At 39.2% G+C, this 26,100-nt stretch overlaps 1 protein-coding gene across 16 annotated transcripts in view; it reads left to right on the top strand.

Moving 5' to 3' along the window:
* MBNL2 (muscleblind like splicing regulator 2) overlaps positions 1 to 26,100 on the top strand; it is a 254,347-nt gene that overhangs the window by 128,241 nt on the left and 100,006 nt on the right. For 15 of the 16 annotated variants that reach the window (XM_055096915.2, XM_057299607.2, XM_034936869.3 and 12 more), the window contains exon 2: positions 5,670 to 6,447. In XM_055096915.2, the coding sequence (XP_054952890.1) occupies positions 6,274 to 6,447 (174 nt within the window). In that variant the 5' untranslated portion in view covers positions 5,670 to 6,273. Of the gene's footprint in view, positions 1 to 5,667; positions 6,448 to 26,100 lie in introns of those variants that run through there. The other variant, XM_063595977.1, reaches the window with a different exon arrangement.

The raw sequence follows: 26,100 nt of genomic DNA on the forward strand, positions 1-26,100 counted from the left end.
TCCACTATAATCTGTCTTTCATGGCAGCAACCATGTACATACAGGCAGGAACTATTATCGACATTTAGATGAAGAAGGTGGGTCTCAAAGAAATTGACTTGCCCAAGGTTATGTGACGAGATACCTTGGCAAAATGAAGGCTGGAAGCTAGTTCTTAGGACTTTCTATCACCCTGGAAGTTCTGTTGACTAATAGAAGAAATGCAAAAGCCCTTGAGACAGCACCGTCAGTAGCAATAGAATGTGAGCTACTTAGATAATTATGAATTTTTGAGTGGGAAAAGGAAGCAGGTGAGATCAATTTTAATATTTAACCCAAAATATTAAAAATATTAATTCAGTATGTAATAACTATGAAACAATCTTAATAAGATATTTTCACATTCTTTTTTTTCTTACAAGGCATGTATTTTTGAATTCAGTGTGTATTTTCTACTTGGAGCACATCTGAATTTGGATGCTAAATTTTCATTGGCAGTACTCCATCTGTATGTAGGTTTCATAAAATTTAAAATTAAAAAAGTAAATTTATATACTCAACTTGGTCTAATCACACTAAAAAGTTTTCCAATGACTGAATCAAGGGTGAGTTTTTAAAATTTAAATTCATTAAGAATAAATAAAAATTTAAAATTTAGTTTCTCAGCTTCACTAGCCACAATTCAGGTGCTTGATTGATATGTTGCTGGTGATTTCTGCCTTGAACAGCACAGTCTTAACACATGCCCCTTCCTCTCAGCAACTGGCAGGCTAGTAAGTCCAATATTCTATTACATCTATATGTTGGCATATCTCTCAGTCCCGTCTCGATGGCCATGCTGAAATGTGGTCTAGCCCATCCTTACCCTCCATTGCTCTTATCTTTGGTAGAACCATCTAACCTAGCTCAAGTGGCTCTCTCCCTTTTCCCCACATCTGCCTGCCTGTACCCACTCCTTGGTACAGGTGCCTATGCTAACAGTAGCCGTATAGCTTTTTGGAAAGGAACAGAGAACAAGCTGGGAGAAAGAGTGGATTCATGAGAGGCTATGATAACAGTATGTTGTACCTGTGATATAATGCACACCTCTTTCCTTCTGAAACATCTTTGCTGTACAAGTGACTCTGGCCATCAGAAAGCTTGGGTACACCTGCTCTTTTTTGTTTTTTTTTTGTTGTTTTTTTTTGTTTTTTTTTGAGACAGAGGCTCTCTGTGTTGCCCAGGCTGGAGTGCAGTGGTGCGAGCTCACTGCAATCTCCACCTCCTAGGTTCAAGCAATTCTCATGCCTCAGCCTCCCAAGTAGCTGGGATTACAGGCGTGTACCAGGCTAATTTTTGTATTTTTAGTAGAGACAGGGTTTCGCCATGTTGGCCAGGCTGGTATCAAACTCCTGGCCTCAAGTGATCTGCCCATCTTGGCTTCCCAAAGTGCTAGGATGACAGGCGTGAGCCACTGCACCCAGCCTACTCCACTTTTTAAGATTTATTTATTTATTTATTTCTAAAAAAAAAAACAAAAAAAACAAAACAAAAAACAGGATACATGTGCAGAATGTGCAGGTGTGTCACATAGGTATACGTGTGCCATGGTGGTTTGCTGCACCTATTGACCCGTCCTCTAAGTTCCCTCCCCTCACCCCTTAAACCCCCAGCAGGCTCTCGTATGTGATGTTCCCCTCTCTGTGTCCATGTGTTCTCAGTGTTTAACTTCTACTTATGAGTGAGAACATGCAGTATTTGGTTTTCTGTTCCTGTGTTAGTTTAATGAGGATGATAGCTTCCAGCTTTATCCATGTCCCTGCAAAGGACATGATCTCATTCCGCTGCATAGTATTCCATGTTGTATATGTACCACATTTTCTTTATCCAGCCTATTACTGATGGGCATTTGGGTTGATTTCATGTCTTTGCTATTGTAAATAGTGCTGCAATAAACATAGGTGTGCATGTGTCTTTACAGTAGAATGATTTATATTCCTTTGGGTATATATACCCAGTAATGAGATTTTTGGGTCAAATGGTGTTTCTGGTTCTAGATCCTTGAGGAATCACCATACTGTCTTCCACAATGGTTGAACTAATTTACATTCCCACCAACAGTATAAAAGCATTCCTATTTCTCCACAGCCTCGCCAGCATCTATTGTTTCCTGACTTTTTAATAATCACCATTCTGACTGGCATGAGATGGTATCTCATTGTGGTTTTGATTTGCATTTCTCTGATGATCAGTGATGCTGAGCTTTTTTTCATGTTTGTTGGCTGCGTAAATGTCTTCTTTTGAGAAGTGTCTGTTCATATCCATTGCCCTTTTCATATCCTTTGTATGTTCATATCACTTTTTGATGGGATTGTTTGTTTTTTTCTTGTAAATTTGTTTAAGTTCCTTGTAAATTCTGGATATTAGACCTTTGTCAAATGGGTGGGTTGCAAAAATTTTCTCCCATTCTGTAGGTTGCCCATTCACTCTAATGATAGTTTCTTTCGCTGTGCAGAAGCTCTTTAGTTTAATTAGATCCCATTTATCAATTTTGGCTTTTGTTGCAATTGCTTTTGGTCATGAAGTCTTTCTGCATGCCTATGTCCTGAACGGTATTGCCTAGGTTTTCTTCTAGGGTTTTTTATGGTTTAGGTTTTAAATTTAAGTCTTTAATCCATCTTGAGTTAATTTTTGTATAAGGTGTAAGGCAGGCCATCCCTGCTTTTAAAAGCAAGTTTATCTTAAAGACAAATAGGGCATGATCTCACTTAGAGGTTCTAAGTGTTCTCACAACTAAAAAATGCTAAGTATGCATATGTTAATTAGCTCAATTTAGCTATTCTACAATGCATACATATTTCAAAATATCATTTGTACATAATAATCCTATACAGTTTTTGTCAATTCAAATAAATACTTAATTTTAAGCAAGTGTATCTTGGTAGAGTCTGATCATCTGAATTCTGGTGGGATTTTCATAGTAAGTTGAAATGGAAATTCTCCCAGGGGGGAAAAATATATAGTTCTTCCAGGGGGAATGAAAAAGGCTTCTTACCTATAAGTATGAATAAAAATGTACAGCATTCACTGAACTGCATTTGAAACATAGCTCCTGGAGAACTTTTAGGAACATCTGAGTAATTATTCTTGCCATCTATGCAACAGTACCTATGTTTACCTCTTTCTTTTCCTCCATGGGAGCCCTTGGGAGAGACTCTGCTGCCTTTGAGGTTGAGCATCTACCTTGGGGCCTGGTACTGAGGACTTGGGGACTCTACGTAATATTTTTCAAACACTAAGTGTGTTCAGCCCATCATTTGAAATATCCTTGTCATTGGTGCCTCATCTCCCTTGATGCAGGCAGAAATCTGTCCTTGTCCTTTGCTTTCCTCATCCTTTGTTCTCCGTGGGAGCCAGAGGTGCAGGTTGAGGTAATAAAGATACAAGTCCAGGCTGGTCTGTGAAACCCAACCCATATTAAATTTGGTTATTAAACTCATCTTCTTAAGCTCCCTAGCTTAAGCTAGCTGATATTAGCTTCTGTGAACACAACGTTGCCAAACAGACATGCAGGAGCCTGCCTGGATCCCTCAAATATGTTATAATTGAAGTTTGCTATGTGTCATAGCTTTCAAGATTGCCAACTTCCTTAAATGTGCATGCAATTATAACTCATGCAAACACTTTTATTAAAATGTAAAAGAATTATTGGGATGAAGTAGCAATTCCCACCAGTCCCAAGAGATGTCCTGCTTAAATAAATGTTCCATCATCAGATAAGCTTGAGACACCATTGAGGCTTCTCCCTTATAAGGGACCCATCAGACACAGCAGCCAAGAAAAGCCCTATTGCAGGCCGGACGCGGTGGCTCACGTCTCTTGTCCCAACATTTTGGGAGGCCAAGGTGGGTGGATCACCTGAGGTGAGGAGTTTGAAAACAGCCTGGCCAACATGGTGAAACCCCACCTCTACTAAAAATACAAAAATTATCTGGGCATGGTGGTGGGCACCAGTAATCCCAGCTACTCAGGAAGCTGAGGCAGGAGAATCACTTGAACTCAGGAGGCAGAGGTTGCAGTGACCCAAGATCACACCACTGCACTCCAGCCTGGGCAACAAGAGTGAAACTCCATGTCAAAAAAATGAAAAAAAATTTAAAAATTTAAAAAGCCCTAATGCAAGGAAGCTCGTCTGGCTTGATTTACCCAGAGTTAAATAAACTTAATTGATTTGGGGACATACTTTTTAAGGGAACACTTGTGAACCACTTAAAAATTATTGGGCCGGGCACGGTGGCTCATGCCTGTAATCCCAGCACTTTGGAAGGTTGAGGTGGGCAGATCACCTGAGGTCAAGAGTTCGAAACCAGCCTGGTCAACATGGTGAAACCATGAAACCCTGTCTCTACTAAAAATACAAAAATTAGCCAGGCGTGGTGTCAGACACCTGTAGTCTCAGCTACTCAGGAGGCTGAGGCACAAGAACTGCTTGAACCCAGGAGGCAGAGGTTGCAGTGAGCCGAGTTCATGCTACTGCACTCTAGCCTGGGTGACAGGGTCCAGTGTGGGTGACAGAGAAAGACTCCATTTCAAAAAAAAAAAAAAAAATTATTGCTCTCTGAACTTATTTGTTACCTGCCAATTTAAAATAATCTACTTCCAGTCTTCATTAAGTTCTTCTTAGGTATAAATTTTTTAGAAAGACATCAAGGCTCAGCAGGTATGTAAGGTCATTTGTGGCATATCCTATTTATGAAAATAATCAACTTCTGGACTTTAGTCCTTTATTCATGCTTGTCCCAGTAACTGGAATTTAATGTTTAATGATTTCATAACCCTTGAAAAAGTTAAAAGAAACTGAAGGTGCTTATTTTAGACATCTGAACTTACTGACTATATTTTTGTTGTAGCCATGTGTTTTAACTCCAGCATTCCATACTACAGAGCGTTTTTAGATTATGACTCAGTTAAAAACTAAACTGAACTCAACTAAAACTAATTTACATTCCTGCACTTAGTCATCAGTTAAATTGGTCAATAAATATTTCTTGAGGGTCTAATATACGCCATAGACTAAGGCACTGGGAATACAGAAATGAAAACTACAAAGAATAGTCTTTGCCCTGTGAATGCTTGCAGTGTAAATAGGAAGATAAACATTAGGTAAGTCATGGTGGAGAGGAAGTATTAAGATACCTGAGAAAAAATATCAAGAGGATCCTACCTACCCATCTCCAAGTCCACGTCTCTGTAAACTAGGAAGAACATAAAGAAGAAAGAGCCCACGCTTCATTCAAAATGACAATATCTTTATTACATAGGAGGGACACATCCCAAATAATTGTTTATAGCATTCCCAACAATAAAATCAATGGCCTAAATGTGAAATTAATTGGAAGCCACAGTCCTAATACACTGTTTTGGCGATTAAGCACATTAGATGGGATTGTTTCAGAAGGCCTAATTATTGTGTCTGCCACACTCATCTGTTTGAGTCATTCCTAACTTTTGGACTGCTGCCTAGACAATTCTGCAATACGGTTTCCGTTGCATATTCTTTTTTTTCTTTAATGCATAACTTTTCTCACTATACTCAAAGCTCAAAGCTCTAAACTGTGCTTTTGCAAATTCTAGATAAGAGTTCAATAGTTCGTTGAAGTGGTGATTCCATTGAGTTTGTGTAAAGTTAATATTTCATTTCTGTTTTGCAGGTTTATCATTTAAAAGTGCCTGTGTGAAGTCACTTTTGCTGGAAAACTGCAGCTTGGGAGCTTTCTTTGTATTCACATCCCGCTCTTCTGTCAAGTACACTTTACCCTGACCTTATGAGTGGATGAAGATACCTCAGTTGTCTGACTTTGCCAGTTGCTTAATTTCAGAATTTAAAAAGGGGAAAGAAAAACATCCTGCTAAAATATGAACATCTGAGTGTCTTATTTTCCAACATCGTCAATAGCTGTGAGCGTCAGCATTAAATATTCTCCCAAGGAGTGCCATGATATTGAAGTCACTTTATTAATAACAGCTGTATCTGCAAAACAGTCAAGAGACTCGGACGTTGAAAGCCAGAGATGACACTGAGCATGCTTTTATTGCGGCCCACCATCTTTAAGTGGGACATATTGATTGATGAGTGATTGCCTGTCCATACACTCTCTCATCATCCTGTTCCTTGGATTGGACTTCACTAAGCAATTTATCACTCACCTTCAGACTTACATGTGGGAGTTTTCACAACAGTAGTTTTGGAATCATTAGAACTTGGATTGATTTCATCATTTAACAGAAACAAACAGCCCAAATTACTTTATCACCATGGCTTTGAACGTTGCCCCAGTCAGAGATACAAAATGGCTGACATTAGAAGTCTGCAGACAGTTTCAAAGAGGAACATGCTCACGCTCTGATGAAGAATGCAAATTTGCTCATCCCCCCAAAAGTTGTCAGGTTGAAAATGGAAGAGTAATTGCCTGCTTTGATTCCCTAAAGGTAAGAGAATGCGTTTTATGTGTCATTTCAATACCACATTGGAATTGCAAACAGAAGGCTTTTAATTGCATTTTTACAGAAGTTTAAAAATTGCTTTTAGATTCTATTTTCTTGTTTGTGGTGACTGTTGGGAGATTTTTCACTCAAATTTTTTCATATCAGGCATATATAAATTTTTTACATACCCATGTTTAAATTAAAAATACATGATGATGTATTTCTGGTCTGGCATGACATTCATGTACCCAAGAGTTTTAAATCAAAGTCTGGCTTGTGACAACTGAAGATAAATATTTTATCAACATTTGATCTTCTGGAGGTTATATAAAGGTGAAGAAATTGAATGTGTCACTTTTAAGTGCCAGTTATTCTGGCTTAGCTCTTGAAGAGTTTTCTATTCTTATGGCTTTTTTTTTTTTTCCTTTGACCGAGTACTTCCTAAAACGCTTCTTTGAAAATGTGTCATGGCTAACAGAAATTATTAAGTACACACTCAATACTCAATACTTGAGAATCTACTTCATGTGAGTTATATGACAAAAGAAACTAAAGTGATTCAGATGGCACCCTTGATGAGCTTACTGTCTGGCAGGGACAATTCAGCATATCAGCAAGTATCTACAATGCAAGAAGGGGACACATGCCTTGTGGGAGGAACAGACAGCAAAAACATTTCTATGGAGTCCATAGAAGAAAGCTGGTTTCCAACAGACTGTTTCAAGAAATGTTTTTGGAGATTCAAGGCATCTGAGTCATATACTGAGTTGGGTGGAGTTAGGAGGATGGAGAGAATTTAATGAAAGATCTAGAAGTGGCATGAGTTAACCCCTAATGCTGGGGGGTGTATTCAGCCCTAACATTATGAATCTGAGATTGTCTAGGGCGGTCCTACAGGCATAATAATATTGTTTTCAGGAGCAATAAGTAAGGCACATAGGTTAAAAGAGCTCAGTGTTTACATCTCTGCAATACTTCAGCAAGGTTACCAAACAGTTAAGAAAATTGTTTATCAATGCTCTTGACATATGACTTGAGAAATTGTAGAGCTGTTAGTTTACAAAATAGTGACCCTAGCCTATTCTTGGGTGTTAAAGAGACTGAGTTGTCCTTTGGGATAATTTTGTCTTAAGTAAAAAATTATGTCTCATAAGACATAAGTCAAAGTTTATAATTTTGTAAGACTTCAAACTTATATTTAAGTTTTAATATATCTTAAAGGGGAATTTTGTCAATACACTCAAAGCAGGAAAATGTATTTCTGACCCAACAAAAGTCTTTTAAGGGTAAAATTTTGACAAATTAGATCTGTAATCTACATCAATACCTACTCCTATTTTATTCCTTTTTATCATAAAAGGTTTATTAGACTAGACTTTAAAATGATGAATTGTTTTGCCTAAAATGGAAATGAATAGATGGATAAATCACAATTCATATAAACTATAACAGTATAAGCATGGTTATATGTTAGTATTTATTTTGCCTTAGTCAAAAAAGTAAAACAAGTCTGTATTTGCCTCTACGATTCTCAGCAATAGAAACATTCACTATGAAAAAGCAGTGTAGGCCGGGCATGGTGGCTCACACCTGTAATCCCAGCACTCTGGGAGGCTGAAGTGGGTGGATCACGAGATCAGGGGTTTGAGACCAGTCTGGCCAGCATGGTGAAACCCTATCTCTATTAAAAATACAAAAAATTAGCAGGGCATGGTGGTGCATGCCTGTAATCCAGCTACTTGAGAGGCTGAGGCAGGAGAATCACTTGAACCCAGGAGGCAGAGGTTGCAGTGAGCCAAGATTGCCCCACTGCACTCCAGCCTGGGTGATAGAGCGAGACTGTCCCCCCCAAAAAAAAAAAAAAAAAGCAAAGCAGTGTAGATTTAAAACTAGATCATAAAAGCTTCAAGATATGAAAACAGGTCAGTGATGATAAATTAATTTTTCAGGTCATCCCCAATTTTTCCATCTTATTAATCCAAACCTTCTCCAATTGGGTATTTAATATTAAACATCACAATTTTTGCCAGATTTTTAAAAACCTTATATTCTTTAATGTAATTCGAGAAATATGGGGAAAATAATTCCTGACTTATTAAGGCCAAGTATTTTGTGACTATCAACTGGGCAACAACGCCTAGATCCTTGTTATTCATCACATCACTTTGGATTCAAGGAATCCAGCCCCCAGAATAAAGGGTCATGAATCATTTGTTCAGCATAAAAACATGAGCCAAGTTGTGAGAATGTTGAACAGCATTCAAGTAAAAAAGGGCTTTAAAAATCATTTTCAGAAGTGCCTGGTGGAGCCTTTTTGAGGTGTTGAAGCACAGTTACATAGTGCCTCAAGTTATCAGTTCCCTTTCAGAATTGTAAAATTTCAGGTTATTTAATTTGAGTGCAACATTACACATTTTTAAAACTGTCCAACTGAAAAGAATGTGAAAACGGCCCACAGGCACAGGAGTAAAATAGACCTGAGTCTAAATACCTGCTCAACCACTTCCCAGCCTTGGGTGTGTCATTTATGACTTCTTGACTTGGTTTCCTCATCAGTAAAAGGAGGACATTCAGCAGAGAAATTGGCTGAAGTAAGCACGGTCTGTAGCAACACGCTGGCATATTCACCTTACGAGGTTCTTGTGAGGATTGCAAGCTGTTTCCACAGGACAGACCAAAAAATAGTAGCTAAAAAGAAAAATAATGACAATGGTAATTATGAAGCTGTTTAACTTTATTTCACAATAGATTTTAAAAAGACAACGTTGCTCAGTGTGCAACAGAGAGAACCAGTGTGCAATACAGAGAAGCAGCAAGGGCTTTGAAATCAGAAGGACCAGGGCTTGACTAAGCCTGGCTGGGACCTAGGCAAGCTTCATTACTTGGGACGAGTTATTTTACCTCGTTGGCTTCAGTTTTCTCTTATATAAAATCGACATAATTCCCACTTCATATGGTTACTTCAAAGACTGCCTGACCTGTGGCATCCCACATGGTTAGTCCAGGACCGAACAAGTTAGGACCTGGCAATATTAGTTTCTTTCCCTTCGTAATAAAGTATCCCAGGATAGTCACTGATTTTGATGACCAGCTTTAAAGGCAAGATCTTGTGCCCAATTCTTAACAAGTCCAAACTTTTAAGAATTAACTGGGCCGGGCGCGGTGGCTCACGCCTGTAATCCCAGCACTTTGGGAGGCCGAGGCGGGCGGATCACGAGGTCAGGAGATCGAGACCATCCTGGCTAACACGGTGAAACCCCGTCTCTACTAAAAATACAAAAAATTAGCCGGGCGTGGTAGCGGGCGCCTGTAGTCCCAGCTACTCGGGAGGCTGAGGCAGGAGAATGGCGTGAACCCGGGAGGCGGAGCTTGCAGTGAGCCGAGATCGCGCCACTGCACTCCAGCCTGGGCGACAGAGCGAGACTCCGTCTCAAAAAAAAAAAAAAAAAAAAAAAAAAGAATTAACTGTGTGAATGATAGTACCTCAATTATACAAATTAGTCATGACAAGAAAAAAGATTTGGGGGACCCAATATTTTTGTTATTTATTACAAGATATTTTGTGCAAACACTGTGGACAATTTATTTATAACTGCGAAAGGAATCTATGTTGGCCTATCAGTATGGGGACAAGTCAATCTGAGTCTTTTTTTTATTGTTGTTATATGTTATTTACAAATATGAGTAAACTTTTCCGTAAGTATGTACTAAATTTGTTGGTGGAAAGTGATTTGCTGAGTTCTTTGGCATGAGAATTATACATATATAAATGCATTTGTAGAAGACATTTTGGAAAATATAGTACAGTTCTTACTGTGAAATTTGTGCATTATTCACATACCTCGTTGCATTTTATGTAAAACACTGAGCATACAAGTGGCTGTGATTTTTTTGGAAGTTTCAGTATTATTATGAACAGTAGACATTGTTTAATGATTTTTCTGGAAGGCCAGGTCACATTCCAGAATGCTGTGTTCCACGAGTTAGGTTAACTTGACAAAATGCAAACTGTTTTATGAGCAATCATTTCCCTTGGAGCAGAGGCCTTGACCACGTTAACCGTGTCTCTGATGCTTTTACGATCCATGAAACGCTTTCCCTCACAGCTAAAGTGTTTGAGATTTTTGTTTCCAGATTCTTTTTTCTGTGATTGATAGGAATTAATCTGAACCATTTGGCAAATTGAACATCAAGAAGGGAGTGCATAAATTAACTTTAATGCTTATTAAGACTAAAAGTGTCAGTATTTACCACTTTCAGGAAGTATTTATTTGCTTAAACATTTGAATTCACACTCAGCTTTAAAAAGGGACACAATTTTAAAAATAGGATTGCTAATTTTGGTTGAAAACACTCAGAGTATGGGGGAAAATTGTTTAGACAATTTTTAGAAATTTAGACATAATCTTTTATAATAAAAATTCATTTCAAGTACAGTGAGATCCTTTTTAACACCTGCATCAGATGATGTCACTGCTCTGTTCAGGATCTTCCAGTGGCTTCTCACCACACTCAGAGTAAAGAGCAACACTGCAAAGGCTGCCTAGGCCCTACGAGATCTGCTTCCCCCTCCCGCCACCTGACTTCATTTCTATCGCCACCACTCCCTCCAACCCACTCCAGCCACGCATCTTTGCTCTCCCCTGAATATGCCAAGCAGGCTTTGCCTTAGGGCGTCTGCACTTGCTCTTTCCTCTGTTTGGAATACTCTTCCCTCAGCCACACAAAGAGCATGTTTCCTGGTTTCCTTAAGGTTTCTGATTAAAAATGTCAACTTGTGAGTGAACCCTTTTTGCCAACTTATTTCAAATAGTAATGCTGCCATTGCTGGGATCCCATTTCCTTCTCACCTGGCTTTACTGCTCTCCCTAACACCAGCATTTGATATGAGAGATGCTTACTTGTTTATTGGTTGATTATCTGTCTCCCTCCTCCACTCTGCTAGAACATAAGCTCTATGTGGATAGGGACTGTGTCTGTTGTGATCACTCTTGTATTCCTAGAACCTAGAACAGTGTCTCATACATAACAGATGCTCAATAAATATTTGTTGAATTGCATGTTCTCCATGTTTATCAGGAAAGTTTTCAAGCCTCTCAGATAGGGCTGCTGGATTTGATTGTACAGGGGTGCACTGCACTCTAGGGGTGCCTTTCTCATGACAGTCTATGTGATTGACACCCCCTGGAGTTGTGCAGTGGACAACCTGTACAGCCATGTGCTATTATCCTGGTGTCAGTATCTCAGTAGATTTCAAAATCAGGGAGTTCTGTTTAGGAATTTCAAGACTCTGGAAGTATAATACAACATTGACAAATTTTCAAGTAAATAATTTAATTTCCTCTTCAGGGTAATTCAAGCGGCATATGATGCAGAAACTACTTTTTTTCTACCCTTCTTGTCTGTCTAAATTTCAAAGATGTCAAGTGTAAGTTGCTCATTTACCTATGGGATGCTGTCTGTAATGTAGCTGATGGCAGTATGTAATTTGCCAAGACCTTAAGTTCATGTTCTTAAATTGCTGCTGGGCTCCTTAATAGCAGTGAATTCTTTGCAGAAATTGTTTGAGTATTTTCTAAGTTATTAATTTTGGCCTGATTTGCAAATATAATCTCAGACAAATTGTTTATTATCAATAGTAATCATTGTAGTAACATAGAGCCTACTATATGCCAGGTACTTTTCATGCATTATCTATTCCAATAACTCTGTCAGGTAAACATGATTGAATCACCCTTATAGATGTGGATACAGGTTCAAAAATTTAAGTAACTCACTTGTGACTACCAAACTCATGAATGGTGGAGAAGGGGCCTCACTCCAGGTAAGTGTGGCTCCCAGCCAGCACTATCCATTCCCTTCTCATAACTGCTCTTACTGAATAAATCACTGATGTGGTTAATTTCAAAATTCTTAATATCTTAATAATATTCATGTGTAACAAGATTAGCATGTTGAGGTCCAAAAAAAAAAAAAAACATTCTAGGCCAAGTGCAGTGGCTCACACCTGTAGTCCCAGCACTTTGGGAGGCAAAGGCAAGAGGATTCCTCGAGCCTTGGGAGATCAAGACCAGCCTGGGCAACATAGTGAGACCCCATCTCTACAGATAAATTTTAAAAATTAGCCAGTTCTGGTGGCATGCACTTTTGATTCCAGCTACTTGGGAGGCTGAGGCAGGAGGATTGATTTAGCCCAGGAGGTTGAGGTTGTAGTGAGCCATGATTGCACCACTGTACTCCAGCCTGGGGGACACAGCAAGACTTCATCTCAAGAAAAAATAAATAAATAAAAAACCATTGTAAAATAGAAGCTCCCAGGAGTAAACCTGTTTAGATAGCAGAAATTTCAATCTTTAAAAGACAGAGACACTACAAGAGAAAGTAAGGCATATGTTGCATTTGTTTCTGTTTTTGTCTGTATATAAATATTATACCATCACCTACTAAATCTCTGTAACAAAAATGGTTTTTGTCCAAGGCATTGTTGGTGTGTGTGTGTGCCCATGTGATTTTGAAATGCTTAAGTCAGTTTTATAATGCAACGGAGTACAGGCAGGTTCATGCTTAAAGATTCTTGGACCCACCAGTTGTACTTCCTGAAAGCAAGGCCATCTCTCTTTCATTTGGCTTCAGCTGTTCTGGGTATATCAACCACTTCCCCTGTGCACCCTCTCTGGACACTATTCAGACTTCATGTCATAGTTTACTCCTGGAAATCCATGCCCAGTGAGAGCCCAGAAATCCCATCTGAAAGATGGGATTGTGTCTTACTTATTGTGCCCCAGCACCTAGCGTGGCATCCGGCACAGAGCAGAAGTGCAGTCATCCCCAGAGAATGCAGACATGAACAAAGAAACCCTTACAACTTTTCCAGTTGAACCTAGTGCTGCTCCGTCAGTGATCTCCAGACCAAAACCTTCCTTTTATGTCGTTCACCATTTCCTTTAACATCTCCGTTTCATTTTGCAGATTTGGTCATTCGAGGAGGATTCTCTCCTGCTACTTTTTGCCTGTGTTCTTTTCCTAGTTCTTTCACCACGCTCACCGCCCTTCCTACTTTCCCTCTAATGCCACCTCTTCCTCCCCTTGCTCCCTCAGTGTGGATGCTCCCCAAGACTTAGGATCAGCCTTTCCTAGTTCAGGTTCAGTCATCAGCTCTGAAAGCTTATCTGCTTTCATGCATTCATTTCCCACCTCTGTGCCAATGAATTCCAAATCTGGGTGTGTGCCCTTGCTTGCCACCACCATGGCTGCAACTACCTACTGAACATCCCCATCTGAATGGCCCATTGTCACCTCCAGTGCCACATCTCTAAATCCAAACTCTTGCCTTCCTACTACAATCCACCCCCACCCCTGGGTGCCTTGTTGCCTGGGCACAAAACCTGACCACTATGGCCCAAACTCTTGGTCCTTTCTTTTTTGTTGTTGTTTTTCAGGTTGTAGGGAAGTATAATACCTTTAAGAATTAATCAAAACTAAGAAATCTTTACCCAGGAAAGTATCCATACTCACAGACTATTTCAAACAATCTGCAGGGTTTCATGTTTGCTTCTAAAAATTATCTATACATTGCAAGTTAAGAAATCTTCATCTTAAGAGAAGTCTGAAACATTTAAGAAGGCCTGAGGATCATTAAAAAAATCTTTGGGTTACTTTACAAATTTTCCCAGAGTCAAGAGTGGCACCAAATTCCTCCCAATACCCAAGATATTCTGTGCTAAGGAAGGAGAAACATGCAGCTTTCAGGATAAAAGCAGAACCGTGACTCCCTAAGAGCAGGTGGAATCAGTTTCAGTGCCTTGAGTGAGCAAAGGAGTGAGGATTTTCAGGGCATCAGGCACCTCCAAATGTCTCACTTAGGGATGGCACATATGCACCATAGAGAAAGCCCTTTATCTGGAGAGAGAAAGCCCCTTTCCTGGAGACAGCATCCCCCAGCAAGATGCCTACATTCTAGCCCAGTTTACAATTTAGAGTTAGACAGGATCATCTCTGTTTCAGTTTCCTAGGGCTGTCACAACAAAGTACCACAAACCGTGTGGTTTAAAACACCTGAAATGTGTTCTTTCTCAGATCTGGAGGTCAGAAGTCCAAAATCAAAGTGCTCTTGGTCCTTTCTTTTTTGTTGTTGTTTTTCAGATTGTAGGGAAGTATAATACCTTTAAGGGCCACGCTCCCTCTGAAGCCCCTGGGGTTGGGGAAGTTGGGGGAGAGGGGTGGAAACCAGTTCTTGCCTCTTTCGGCTTTTGGTAGCGCTGTGTGTTCCTTGGCTCATGGCAGCATCACTCCAATCTCTACCTGCCTCTTCAGATGGCCATCTTCCTGTGTGTCTCCCTTCACATCATCTTCCTGGTATTTGAGTCTGTGGTCAAATTTCTCCTTCTTATAAGGACATCAGTTATTTTGGGTTAAGGCCCTGCCCTTCTTTGGTATGACCTCATCTTAAATTACATCTGCAACTACCCTATTTCTAAATAAAGTCACATTGTGAGGAACTGGGGGTTAGGACTTCAACATATATTTTGGGGGAACACAATTCAACCCATTAATATAATATATACACCTAGAAAACATCAGAAATTCAACACTGTAGTCTAAGTCAATTCTAATGATCGGATTTGGCAAGAAAGAGGAGGCTTGCAAAACTCCAGAAAGTCTTTGGTACTGAATCGAAGAAGGAATGATGACAAACTGGCGTTCCATGATTACAACATTCTTTGGTTAAAACATGTAAAAATAATTCATGGAGAAAAATAGCAACACTTATTTTCACCTATAAATGAATGGAGTACAATATCAATGTTTATTTTAATTGTAGTTTTTAATAGTTAGGTTTGTTTTTACTCATTTTGCTTTGGGCAGTGATGCTAACTTTTGTTAGTCGGTGTATCAGTTCTTATGAAACCATTTATTATTAAGGTGTAAGGAGAAAGAAAGAAATATTTATCATGTTACAGGATTTTTGTGTAATATTCTATTCTTTCTAAAAATGAAAATAGCATTTTGTCAGTACCCTTCTTTCAGTCAAACTTTTGTTTATATTTTAGGATTTTAAAAAATGACACAATAGGAAGCAAAGATTTAAAATAAAAAGCCCTGGCCTGGGAATCTGCATCTGAGCCCTGGCTTTGTCACATGTAACTTTATATCATTTCACCTCTCTGGAATCCCAGTGTCTCACAAGCAAATGTTCTTTAGCTCACTCATTCATTCATTCGTTCTCTCTTAACTAAACAAAAGGGGGCAAATAAAAAGGAACCAGGAAGGTGATATGAACAAATGACTCAGCTCTCTGTGTTGGAGAGACGCAGGAATTGCTGGAGACAGCAGAAAATTAACTGAGGAGCTCATGACCCCTTTAACGACAGCAGCTGCCACTCAGCAATAGACAGCTGTTGCCTGCCTTGTGATAATCTGAATAATTAATTGTTCAACAGAAACAGAAATTCAAATTTTGATGTGATGTTTCCCAATTTCTGAATCTTGGCGATCAATTGAAATCTTTTTAAACCTTGGAGTCCAAATAAAACACATCTTCAGGATGGATTCAGCCAGTAGACTGCCATATTTAACCTCTGAAATAAACAAATACATATTGATCACGTGCTCCTAAACACTGGGAATATAACAGCATACATACTTCTTCCATCAATAGAGATCATTGAGGGCACAGTGAATTTATCAACTGCTCTTAATCATCCTTGGAAGACTGTATTCACACTGATTTGGTGATTCACTCTCATCTGGTTTTCCCCTCACCTCATTGGCCACTCTTCTGTCTCCCTTCCTGAATCTTTTTCCTTCTGACCTCTAAATACTGGACTCTCTCCAGACTTAGTCCTTGAACATCTTCTCTACACATCCATGGTGGCACCTGACTCTTCTTAGAACTCACCAAACACGTTCTTGCCTTAAAGCCTCTGTGCTTGCTGGAGCAGCCACCAGAACACTTGGCCTGCCACATGTCTTTATCCAATCCAACGACCGTAAACATTTCTAGATGCTAAATATTTCTTAATTTCTATCTCAGCCCTGATTTCTCTCCTTAACTCTAGTCTTATGTATTCAACTGCTTACCTGACATATCTACTTGGATATTTATTTAATGACATCTCAAATTTAATGTGTCCACTAACAACTTTTTAATTCCCCATTCAACCTACTGTTCTCATTGGACCCATTCTCAGTAGATGGTACAATTCCTTGGGTGGATCAGATCAAACACCTTGAAACCTGCCTTCATTCTCCTCTTGTCGTTGCTGCCATATCCAATCCATTATAAGTCCTGTTCTCTCAGTCTTCAAAACAGATCCTAAACTAGAGCACTTTTCATCACTTCTATCATGACCACCCCGGTCCAAACCACCATCGTGTCTCATATGGACTATTATAGTAGCCTACTAGCTCTCATTTCTGTACTCTAGCACTCAGCGATCCTTTTAAAACATAAGTCACAGCATGTCAGTCTCTTGCTCAAAATCTTCCAGTAGTTTCCATTTCATTTATGAAATTCAAAGTCCCTTAAGGCCCTATGTGATGTGGCACCTGTTGCATTTCTGGCCCCACAGATCAGCCACCTGCCCCCCAGCCCCCCACACTGTGCTCCAGCCACATTGGCCTGTTTATTCTTCAGGGCCTTGGCACTGGCTGTTCCCTCCACCTGGAATGTTCTTCTTCCAGGGAACTGCAAGCCTCAGTTCTTCATGTTAGTCTGGTCTTTGCTTAAATGCCACATTTGCTCACAAAAGCACCCCTGGAATTATCTTTACGTGACGCTGTCTATCTACTGTGTCTCTCCATTTTCTGTTTCCTCCACTGAATGTAAGGCTGGGAGGCAGGGACCGCATTGTTGTATCCCTGTGCCTGGCAGCTACTGGCTGTAAACCCATACTTGCTAGTGAAGAAATGTATCCTTATATCCTAAATTTTTAGATTCTAACTGTTCCAATAAAATTCAAATCGCTTTTCTGGCTGACTATTACTCAGTTTTTCCCATTAATGTACGAACAGAAAAACATCAGTGCTACAGGCTTTGTACAAAGAATGCTCTTTGGTTTACAACTCAAAAGGTGTGGCAGGCTCACTCGTGTATAGCTGTCCTAAAAGCAGGTCACATGGAGACTTGCTCACAGGTGTCAGCTAGAGCTATTAAAATTCATGGATTGGCTTGTTGGGAAACTTCATCGTTCCCAAAAACTTGGCCCTAGACTGATGCTGGTGTTTGATAAAATCTTCACTAGTATGCTGTGAAATAAAGACACTGAAATACGTTTTTCTCATTAAAGTAAATTCATTCAATTTAAAGGCTGTTTGTTTAAACTGACATATATTGTGGGGTACCTAGTGATGTTTTGATGCATATAATATATAGTGATCAGATCAGGGCAATTAGCATATCCATCAAACATTTATCATTTCTTTGTGTTGGGACATTCAATATTCCAGCCATTTGAAACTATAATTTATATATTATTGTTAAGTACAGTCATCCTATGGTGATATGGAACACTAGAACTTATTCCCCCGAATTAGCTGTAATTTTCTACAAAACGTTGTTTTTTATTCCAAGATTGTTTTCTTCTTATTCTTCTGATTATTATGTTTATTTCTTTCTATTTTTTCTTTTCTTTTCTTTTTTTTTTTTTTTTTTTTTTGAGACAGAATTTCACTCTTGTTGCCCAGGCTGGAGTGCAGTGGCATGATCTCGGCTCACTGCAACCTCCGCCTCCTGGGTTCAAGTGATTCTCCTGTGTTCAAGCGATTCTCCTGCGTTCAAGCGATTCTCCTGCCTCAGCCTCCTGAGTAGCTGGGATTACAGGTGCCTGCCACCAGGCCCGGCTAATTTTCTGTGTGTGTGTTTTTTTTTTTTTAGTAGAGATGGGGTTTCACGATGTTGGCCAGGTTGGTCTCGAACTCCTGACCTCAAACAATCCACCTGCCTCGGCCTCCCAAAGTGCTGGGATTACAGCCATGAGCCACCATGCCTGGCCTATGTTTATTTCTTTTATAAAATGATTGTCTTAGTAGGTGAGTCTTGTTCTTTTTCCATAATGCCTTTACTTGGCAAAAAGAAAAAATAAACGGGCAACTCTATGTCAGTTTCTCTCTCTTTTTTATTATATATTACTGCTTCATAAAATTCAAAGGCAGGGATCTATCTGTCCATACTACTTGGACTGAAATCCACACCAGCAAACTCACTCATTTGAGTCATACACACTGGAAGAGTTTTGTCATAAGAAAGTCACTGTGAAATCCACATGTTACCTGAGAGGACCCAAGAAATTCCTTAAGCCATTTTCTGTTAGCAAATGAGGACAGCTTGATCCATCAAATAAGCTAATATCCATTTGAGGGTGGGGAAGGAAAGAGCCCAACCAGGAACCTCGAAACCTAGAATGGCTTTGTTTCAGTGCACATAATCAAGTCCCCAAGAAACTGAGAGAAGCCAGCGGAAAATGCCAAGGTCTAAACAAAGGCCAGCGGGCATGCCCCTGGGACTGGGGAGACCAGGTTTGTTCTGCAGGAGTTAGATCAATGATGAACTTCACCCGTTTCACAATTTTTCCATTAACTGACCCTGCTAATACTAAATAGCACATTCTTTCCACTTGGTTTGATTCAGTTTCCTCTGGCTCAAAGATTATAGTCCAGTGTATATTAGTCTTTCTCAGCACCATCATGACCAAGAAGAAAAAAACTGATACTCCTAGGACAAATCCTCCCCTAAGCACTGACCTTTGGGATTCAGGGAATGAGTAGATATTGACATATTTATTTGTGATCAAACTTACCTCAGCCATCCTGCCTGACCAAACAGCATTTTGGGGCTAAGACTGATGAGACCATTTTCTTATGCCTGAGGTTGTACCCACACAATATTAAGCTCTGTAGAACATGATATATTGCCAGGGGAAGGAGAAAAAGAAAATGACTTAGAGGCCTTAACCTAGTTAAAGCAAAACAGAATGGCTAGATTCAACTTCAGGGATGTTTATATTTCATTTAGATTATTATCATCTCAATGGAGCATTTCTTATTCTTAAAAAATATATAATGCGTCTAATTTTTTACTGAATACTGGTGTGGGTGCTTAGGTACATTAGTAATCAATCTTAATATAAAAACTTATGTGTTGAAAAGTAGAATAGAATATATAGAGGCTCTTTAAAAATGACCATCTGGTCTACATCTCAAATCTCATTTGGAGGAACATTTCAAGTGCTCCCAGCTCTTAGTAAAATCATTAATAATGACACTAAAATAATCATTTGCATACCTGCCATGAAACTAGGCATTGACCCAGATGCTTGGGATCTAAAATTAATCAGTAGCAGCCCTCATTGGAGGCATTTAAATCATATGGCCTTTCCCCCATTCCTGCTAACTTTCAGTTGTTAACAGAAGTTGGGATGGCTGGAAAATACCAGGAAAACAAAATTCTTAATGAAGAATTCTAGTAGGTCCAGAATCTTCTGAGTGGTATGTAAAGTCAAGGAGAAAGACATTTCACTTTCTAGGGAACTTTAAATCTCTTTATTCATTTATTTATTTTACAAATAATCATTGAGCCACTATTTAGTGCCAAGCACTATGTTTGGTGACCAAAGGAGAGGCGAGGACCTTGCTTTCGTGGACCTTGCAGCCCAATGGGGTAATCAACAGTATTCCAACACAGTGGTAAAGTAAATTAAAATGGAGACCAGGCCTGAAGAAACTATAAGCAGACATAGCCAGCAAGACCTCAAATGTGACCTGAACCTAGCTTGATTTGCAAACATAAGCAAAACTTAACTTGAGCAATTTCTTGTAAATGCCTATATTAAAAAAGAATACAACTTAAACTCCAACTAATCAGAAGTAACAAACAAATGTGTAATTATGTAACTAGGGAATTTCCAACAGGATAGATGAAATAAGGTAACTGTATAACTGCAATCAGTCAAATATTTTCTCTGCATTACTTCCATGTTTATCCTATAAAAGTCTCCCCATTGCAATCCCTCGTGGAGTTCCCAAACCAGTTCTGGTTTGGAGCCACCCAATTCTTGAATCACTATTTGCTCAAATAAGCCCATTAAATTTTTATTGTACCTCGGTTTACTCTTTAGCAAAAGTAAACAAACTAATAAAATAATCACAATTTCTGAAAAGTGTGATTTATTTATGAAATTTGGAATGCCCCAGTATGACAGGCAGTGGGCACACCGCTGGAAATACAGCATGTTATAAAAGCAGACAAATTTCTTGACCTCGTGGGATTTTCATTCTACTGGGAAGTGACAAAAAAAAAAAATCAGCAGAAACAGCCCTCCTTTCCCACCCAACAATTATTTATTTACCGACTATGAGAATTACTAGAAAGGAAATGGAGCAAGGTACTCTGATAGAAAACATTGTGATGGGGGAAGACTTTTGCAGAAAGGGTGGCTTGTGATGTGTTCTCCAAGGAGTTGCTTTCTGAGCTGAGGCCTGAAGGAGAAGAGAGGAAGGCTTCCCAGATGCAGGGGGAAAAGCTCTAAGCCTGGAGATGAATGCGTTTTGCCAATTCCTGGAAACAAGAGGCCTGACATCATGAGTAAGACAGAAACTGTGTAGGTGTTTGAATGTTATGCTCAGCACTAAGATTTGAGTACAGGGATGACAGGCTCTGATCTGTCTTATGGGAAGGCCAGTCAGCCTGGAGGAGGGATGGTAGGAGGAGGAAGGGCCAGGTGGTTGGTTAAAAAAAGCCTCTGCATCACTCACATTACTAGCAATGCCACCCAGCTGGGGTGGAGGGGGCAGAGGTAGGTAGATGTGTGGATTTACAATATGTTTTGAGGTAGAATTATTATTATTATTATTTTGAGACAGAGTCTCACTCTGTTGCCCAGGCAGGAGTGCAGTGGTGCAGTCTTGGCTCACTGCACCCTCTGCCTCCCGGGTTCAAGCGATTCTCCTGCCTCGGCCTCCCGAGTAGTTGGGACTACAGGCATGTGCCACCACACTCAGCTAATTTTTTGTATTTTTAGTAGAGATTGGGTTTCACCGTGTTAGCCAGGATGGTCCCAATCCCCTGACCTTGTGATCCACCCACCTCAGGTAGAATTATTAATATTAGAAAAGCTGATGCGTCACGACAGGTTATTAAAAAGATCAAGTAATACACATCCCATCTCCATTTGCTCTTTACCTTTGTGGCATCAAGAGTGATTGCTTGGGTCGGGCGCAGTGGCTCACGCCTGTAATCCCAGCACTTTGGGAAGCTGAGGTGGGCGGATCACTTGAGGTCAGGAGTTCGAGGCCAGCCCAGCCAACATGGTGAAAACCCGTCTCTGCTAAAAATACAAAAATTAGCTGGGCATGGTGGCATGCACCTGTAATCCCAGCTACTCAGGAGGCTGAGGCAGGAGAATCGCTTGAACCTGGGAGGCAGAGGTTGCAGTGAGCTGAGATCGTGCCGTTGCACTCCAGCCTGGGCAACAGAGCGAGACTCCATCTCCGTCTCAAAAAAAAAAAAAAAGTGGGCTGGGTGCGGTGGCTCACGCCTGTAATCCCAGCACTTTGGGAGGCCGAGGTGGGCGGATAAGGAGGTCAGGAAATCGAGACCATCCTGGACACGGTGAAACCCCATGTCTACTAAAAAATACAAAAAAACTAGCCGGGCGTGGTGGCGAGCGCCTGTAGTCCCAGCTACTCGGGAGGCTGAGGCAGGAGAACGGCGTGAACCCGGGACGCGGAGCTTGAAGTGAGCCGAGATCGCGCCACTGCACTCCAGCCTGGGCAACAGAGCCAGACTCCATCTCAAAAAAAAAAAAAAAAAAAAAGTGATTACTCGAAGAGGGAACGACCCTTTCCTCTTACGAAGGCATCTCTCCTGGTCCCATTTGCACTGCTGGTCATTTTACCCTTCATGTTCTCTAAGGCCATTCTTGCCATAGTCACTCAGGAGCTGGGTGTAAACCCAAAGCTTGGGGAGAACTCGGTTTATCATCTGAGCAGACTTCCCTTGGACTGCTTCTGTAGAAAATCCTACCAAACATATCCTGTGTAATTGAAGCTCCCGTCACTAATAGATTTCTCTTGGTTCGTCTTGAGATTGGCTCCAGTCTCCTTAACTTTTTCTTTGCCATTTTAAACAGAAAGTTCTATCATTTGTTTTTTAGAATTATTTTTTATTTCCAATTTCAATTCTAAATAAAAATCTAGCTCATTTTTACATGAAGTTTAAGCCCACTTCTTTAATTAAATTGTAGAAAGTGTTGTCGATATCCAAATTCCTCTCTCAGTGAGCCCCAGGTCCTTCCAAAACTTCTAAAATCTTCACTTGAAGTAACTGTACTTCTTGATACATAGTACAATTTCCTCTTTATTTTCCTGTAGGATTTCTTCCATTAAGTTCATCTTGATTTACATTTTTCTCAGGGAAGTATTTATTTCACTAAGATTTGCAATTTTATGACTTAAAATTATTTTACTCTATCAGTCTTCTCCCTAAATATGACTACATAGATAATTTATAAATTATTTGTTTTCCTTTTATTTTTTAAATTAAATTTGCCAGAGGTGTGTCTGTTTTATTTGAAGGACCTGTTCTTGATCTTAGCTACCAGTTCTACAAAGGACAAATTATTTTATCTCATCATCATTGTTATTATTTTTACTTCTGTGTTTATTATTTCCTTTCTCCAGCTTTCTTTTTAATTGTTTTGTCTTTTTGCCCATAAATTCTGAGTAGAATATTTAGTTCTGTTCTCATAATTCTTTTTTCGTTGAGGTATTTAGGACTGTAAATCTACTAGAAAAAATAGTTTTGGCTGTATCTTATAGATTTTTGTTAAATAATATTCTCACTTTTGTTATTTTCTAGTTTGCTTGACTGCCTCAGTCGTTATTTGTGCAACCACTTCTAAAATATCCAAGTAATTTGTTTTTTCTTTTTCCTTTGAAATTCTAGTAATAGTTTGTGGTAGTATTTTATTATTAAAATAAAAAGGTACAGTTTTTACCTTAGAAATGCACTAAAGTATTTTTTGGTGCAGATGATGATCAATGTTTGTACCTGGTACATGACACTTGAGAAGATGCATTTCCTGTTCTTAAGGTACAAGGTTATATCAGCGTGCAGATATTTATCCAAACATTAAATAATTCAAGTGCTTTGTGCCTGTAATTATTTATTTTTGTCCCCTTGACCTGCCAGAGAGTTATGGTGATGCAAGAAATTTTAATACTCCTCACATGTTTCCTTGTATTTCTAACAATTTTTGCATTTCATAGAATGATACTGTGTTGTTCTGAGCTTAGTATTTCCTGAGTCTTGTACCTTTTTTATGGCTCTTGTGTATCAATATGCAATTAACCTTTTTTTCAATATATTCTTTATTTTTGTTTTTGTTTAAAATTTTTTCTTTCCATAGGTTTTTGGGGAACAGGTGGTATTTGGTTACATGAGTAAGTTCTTTACTGGTGATTTGTGAGATTTTGGTACACCCATCACCCGAGCAGTATACACGGAACCCAGTTTGTAGTGTTGTATCCCTTACCCCCTTCCCATCCTTTCCCCCAAGTCCCCAATTTTCTTCAATTTATTCTTTAACATGAATGTACCACTCCTGCTTTTTTTCTTCATGCTTTCCTGATATATCTTGTTTCATTCTTTTATTTTCAACTTTATTATATCTTTTTCATCTCGTGTAAGCTTCATTTCATTGAATTTCATTTTTAATTTGAATTAATCTTGAAATCTTGTATTTCTCTGATATTTGTATTATTTCTAGCTTACGCTTCTGTATCTACCTTCCTTTATTTTCTTTTTTCTCCTACTGTTTCCAAAACCCCTCACCAATTAATGAATGACTGTGTTCAATATTGTGCCATACTCCCTGCAAGACACATGGAAATGTAACACTCAGTTCTTGTTCTTAGGGATTTTATAAACTAACTAGGAGACAGATAGCCATGCAGAATTTACAGTTAAATACTAAACCATGTGTACCGGTTATTAGCAGAAGAGACTTTTTAAGAATATGGAAGTGTTAGCTGCAAGAACAACCAAAAAATGTCATAGCAGAGAGCATTACGGGCTAGGTAGAATTTAGCTAACTGGGAAGACAGACTTTCATGTTATTTACCCTATATCAGTGGCTGCCAAATGCTATTCCTTCGGGGACTTATGGAGGCACCTGGTCAGTAGGTCTGGGTATGGATCCCAGTATTCTGTATCTTTAGAAGCTCTCCAATGCTGTAGCTGCATGGCCAAATTTAGAAAACATTACTTGAAATAGTTATATCACCTACTCTGAAACAGTTATTACACTGTATAAATCTAGTAACTATCCCTGAAGGTCTTACTTAAAGTTTCCATTTGTCATACAATGTTCAAATAAGGCACAAAGACTATGTTAACTCATAGATTACATTTCCCAAGTCAGGATAAAAAAAGATCAAGCACCTGCCCTACACCCTTTGACTTTTTATTCTTGTGACAATTCTAATTGCAGTGTCCAACTACGCAGAAGCCTATAAGTCATTAACTATAACTATAAACAAAACAACAACCGCCCAGTTATTAACCACCCAGTTATTGCCAGTTTGAAATGTTATGGTATCATTGTGAGGGGAAAGTAAGCAGTATGTGAAAAAATGGAAATGAATGAACTGGATGTGTTCACCCTGGAGAAATAAAGATTCGGAGAAGACATGATAGCCCTCTACAAATGTTCAGAGTTAGCACATTGAAGAGGAAGTAACTTGCTCTGTGTAAAGAACAGGGTCAATGAATGAGATCTGTGGGAAGACACATCTTTGTTCAATATGAGGAAGAAGATACAAACGTGCCTTGAGGGATAAAAGTTTCCATCTCAAGAGCTGCTCAAATAGGTGCACGCCTGGGATTAGTTTTCAGACTGTCTTTTAAAGTTTTTTTTTTTTTTTCTATACCAAAGATACTAACAGACAGTCCCAAGCAGAACTAATTGCTAAAGTGGCCAATCCCAGCTTAGCAATAGAAGTTTTCCCCTGTGCCAGTGTTGAAATATTTGGTTGCCTAGCAACAATTACGTATCTATGATGTGTTGGAAAATCATTTGTTTGTGCCTGGGTTGATGTTGTAGTTCTTAACACCATACTTGGTTCATTTCATTCATGACAAGTATCCCCATTATAGTTTGTTACATATCAAAAGGGTGTTGAGCTGCAACGTGCACAGTAGTAATCTTTATCAAACCCTACCCAGCTGGCAAGCTTAGCCATAATGATGACAATAGAAATAGATGTTTGATCCATGCAGGAGATGACAGGATAGGACGATGAGAGCACAGTAACAGTTTGGGGACTCATAAAACTGTTAACATACATTTAAATCTAGTAGAGTTCTTGGAGTGATGGTACAAGTTTAATCATGAACTCTTCAACATTGAAATCCTGTGAATTTTGAATAAGTGACTAATACCAGCATTTAAGGTATAGAACAAAGTTTAAACACATAACATACTTAGGTCATAACTTTGCATTTACAGTCTCCTAGGAAACCAACAAAATATATCTGGATAGTTTAAAAGTATGATCTCATCTATAACGAGCTGCTTTATATCATAAGAACCAAAGAACTGTTATTTGTCAAACTTCCACATTAAATATCTGCCAAGATATCTTATTAGGTTTTCTTAG

The sequence above is a fragment of the Pan paniscus genome, chromosome 14 (assembly GCF_029289425.2).
Source record: "Pan paniscus chromosome 14, NHGRI_mPanPan1-v2.0_pri, whole genome shotgun sequence".
NCBI classification, from domain to species: Eukaryota; Metazoa; Chordata; class Mammalia; order Primates; family Hominidae; genus Pan; species Pan paniscus.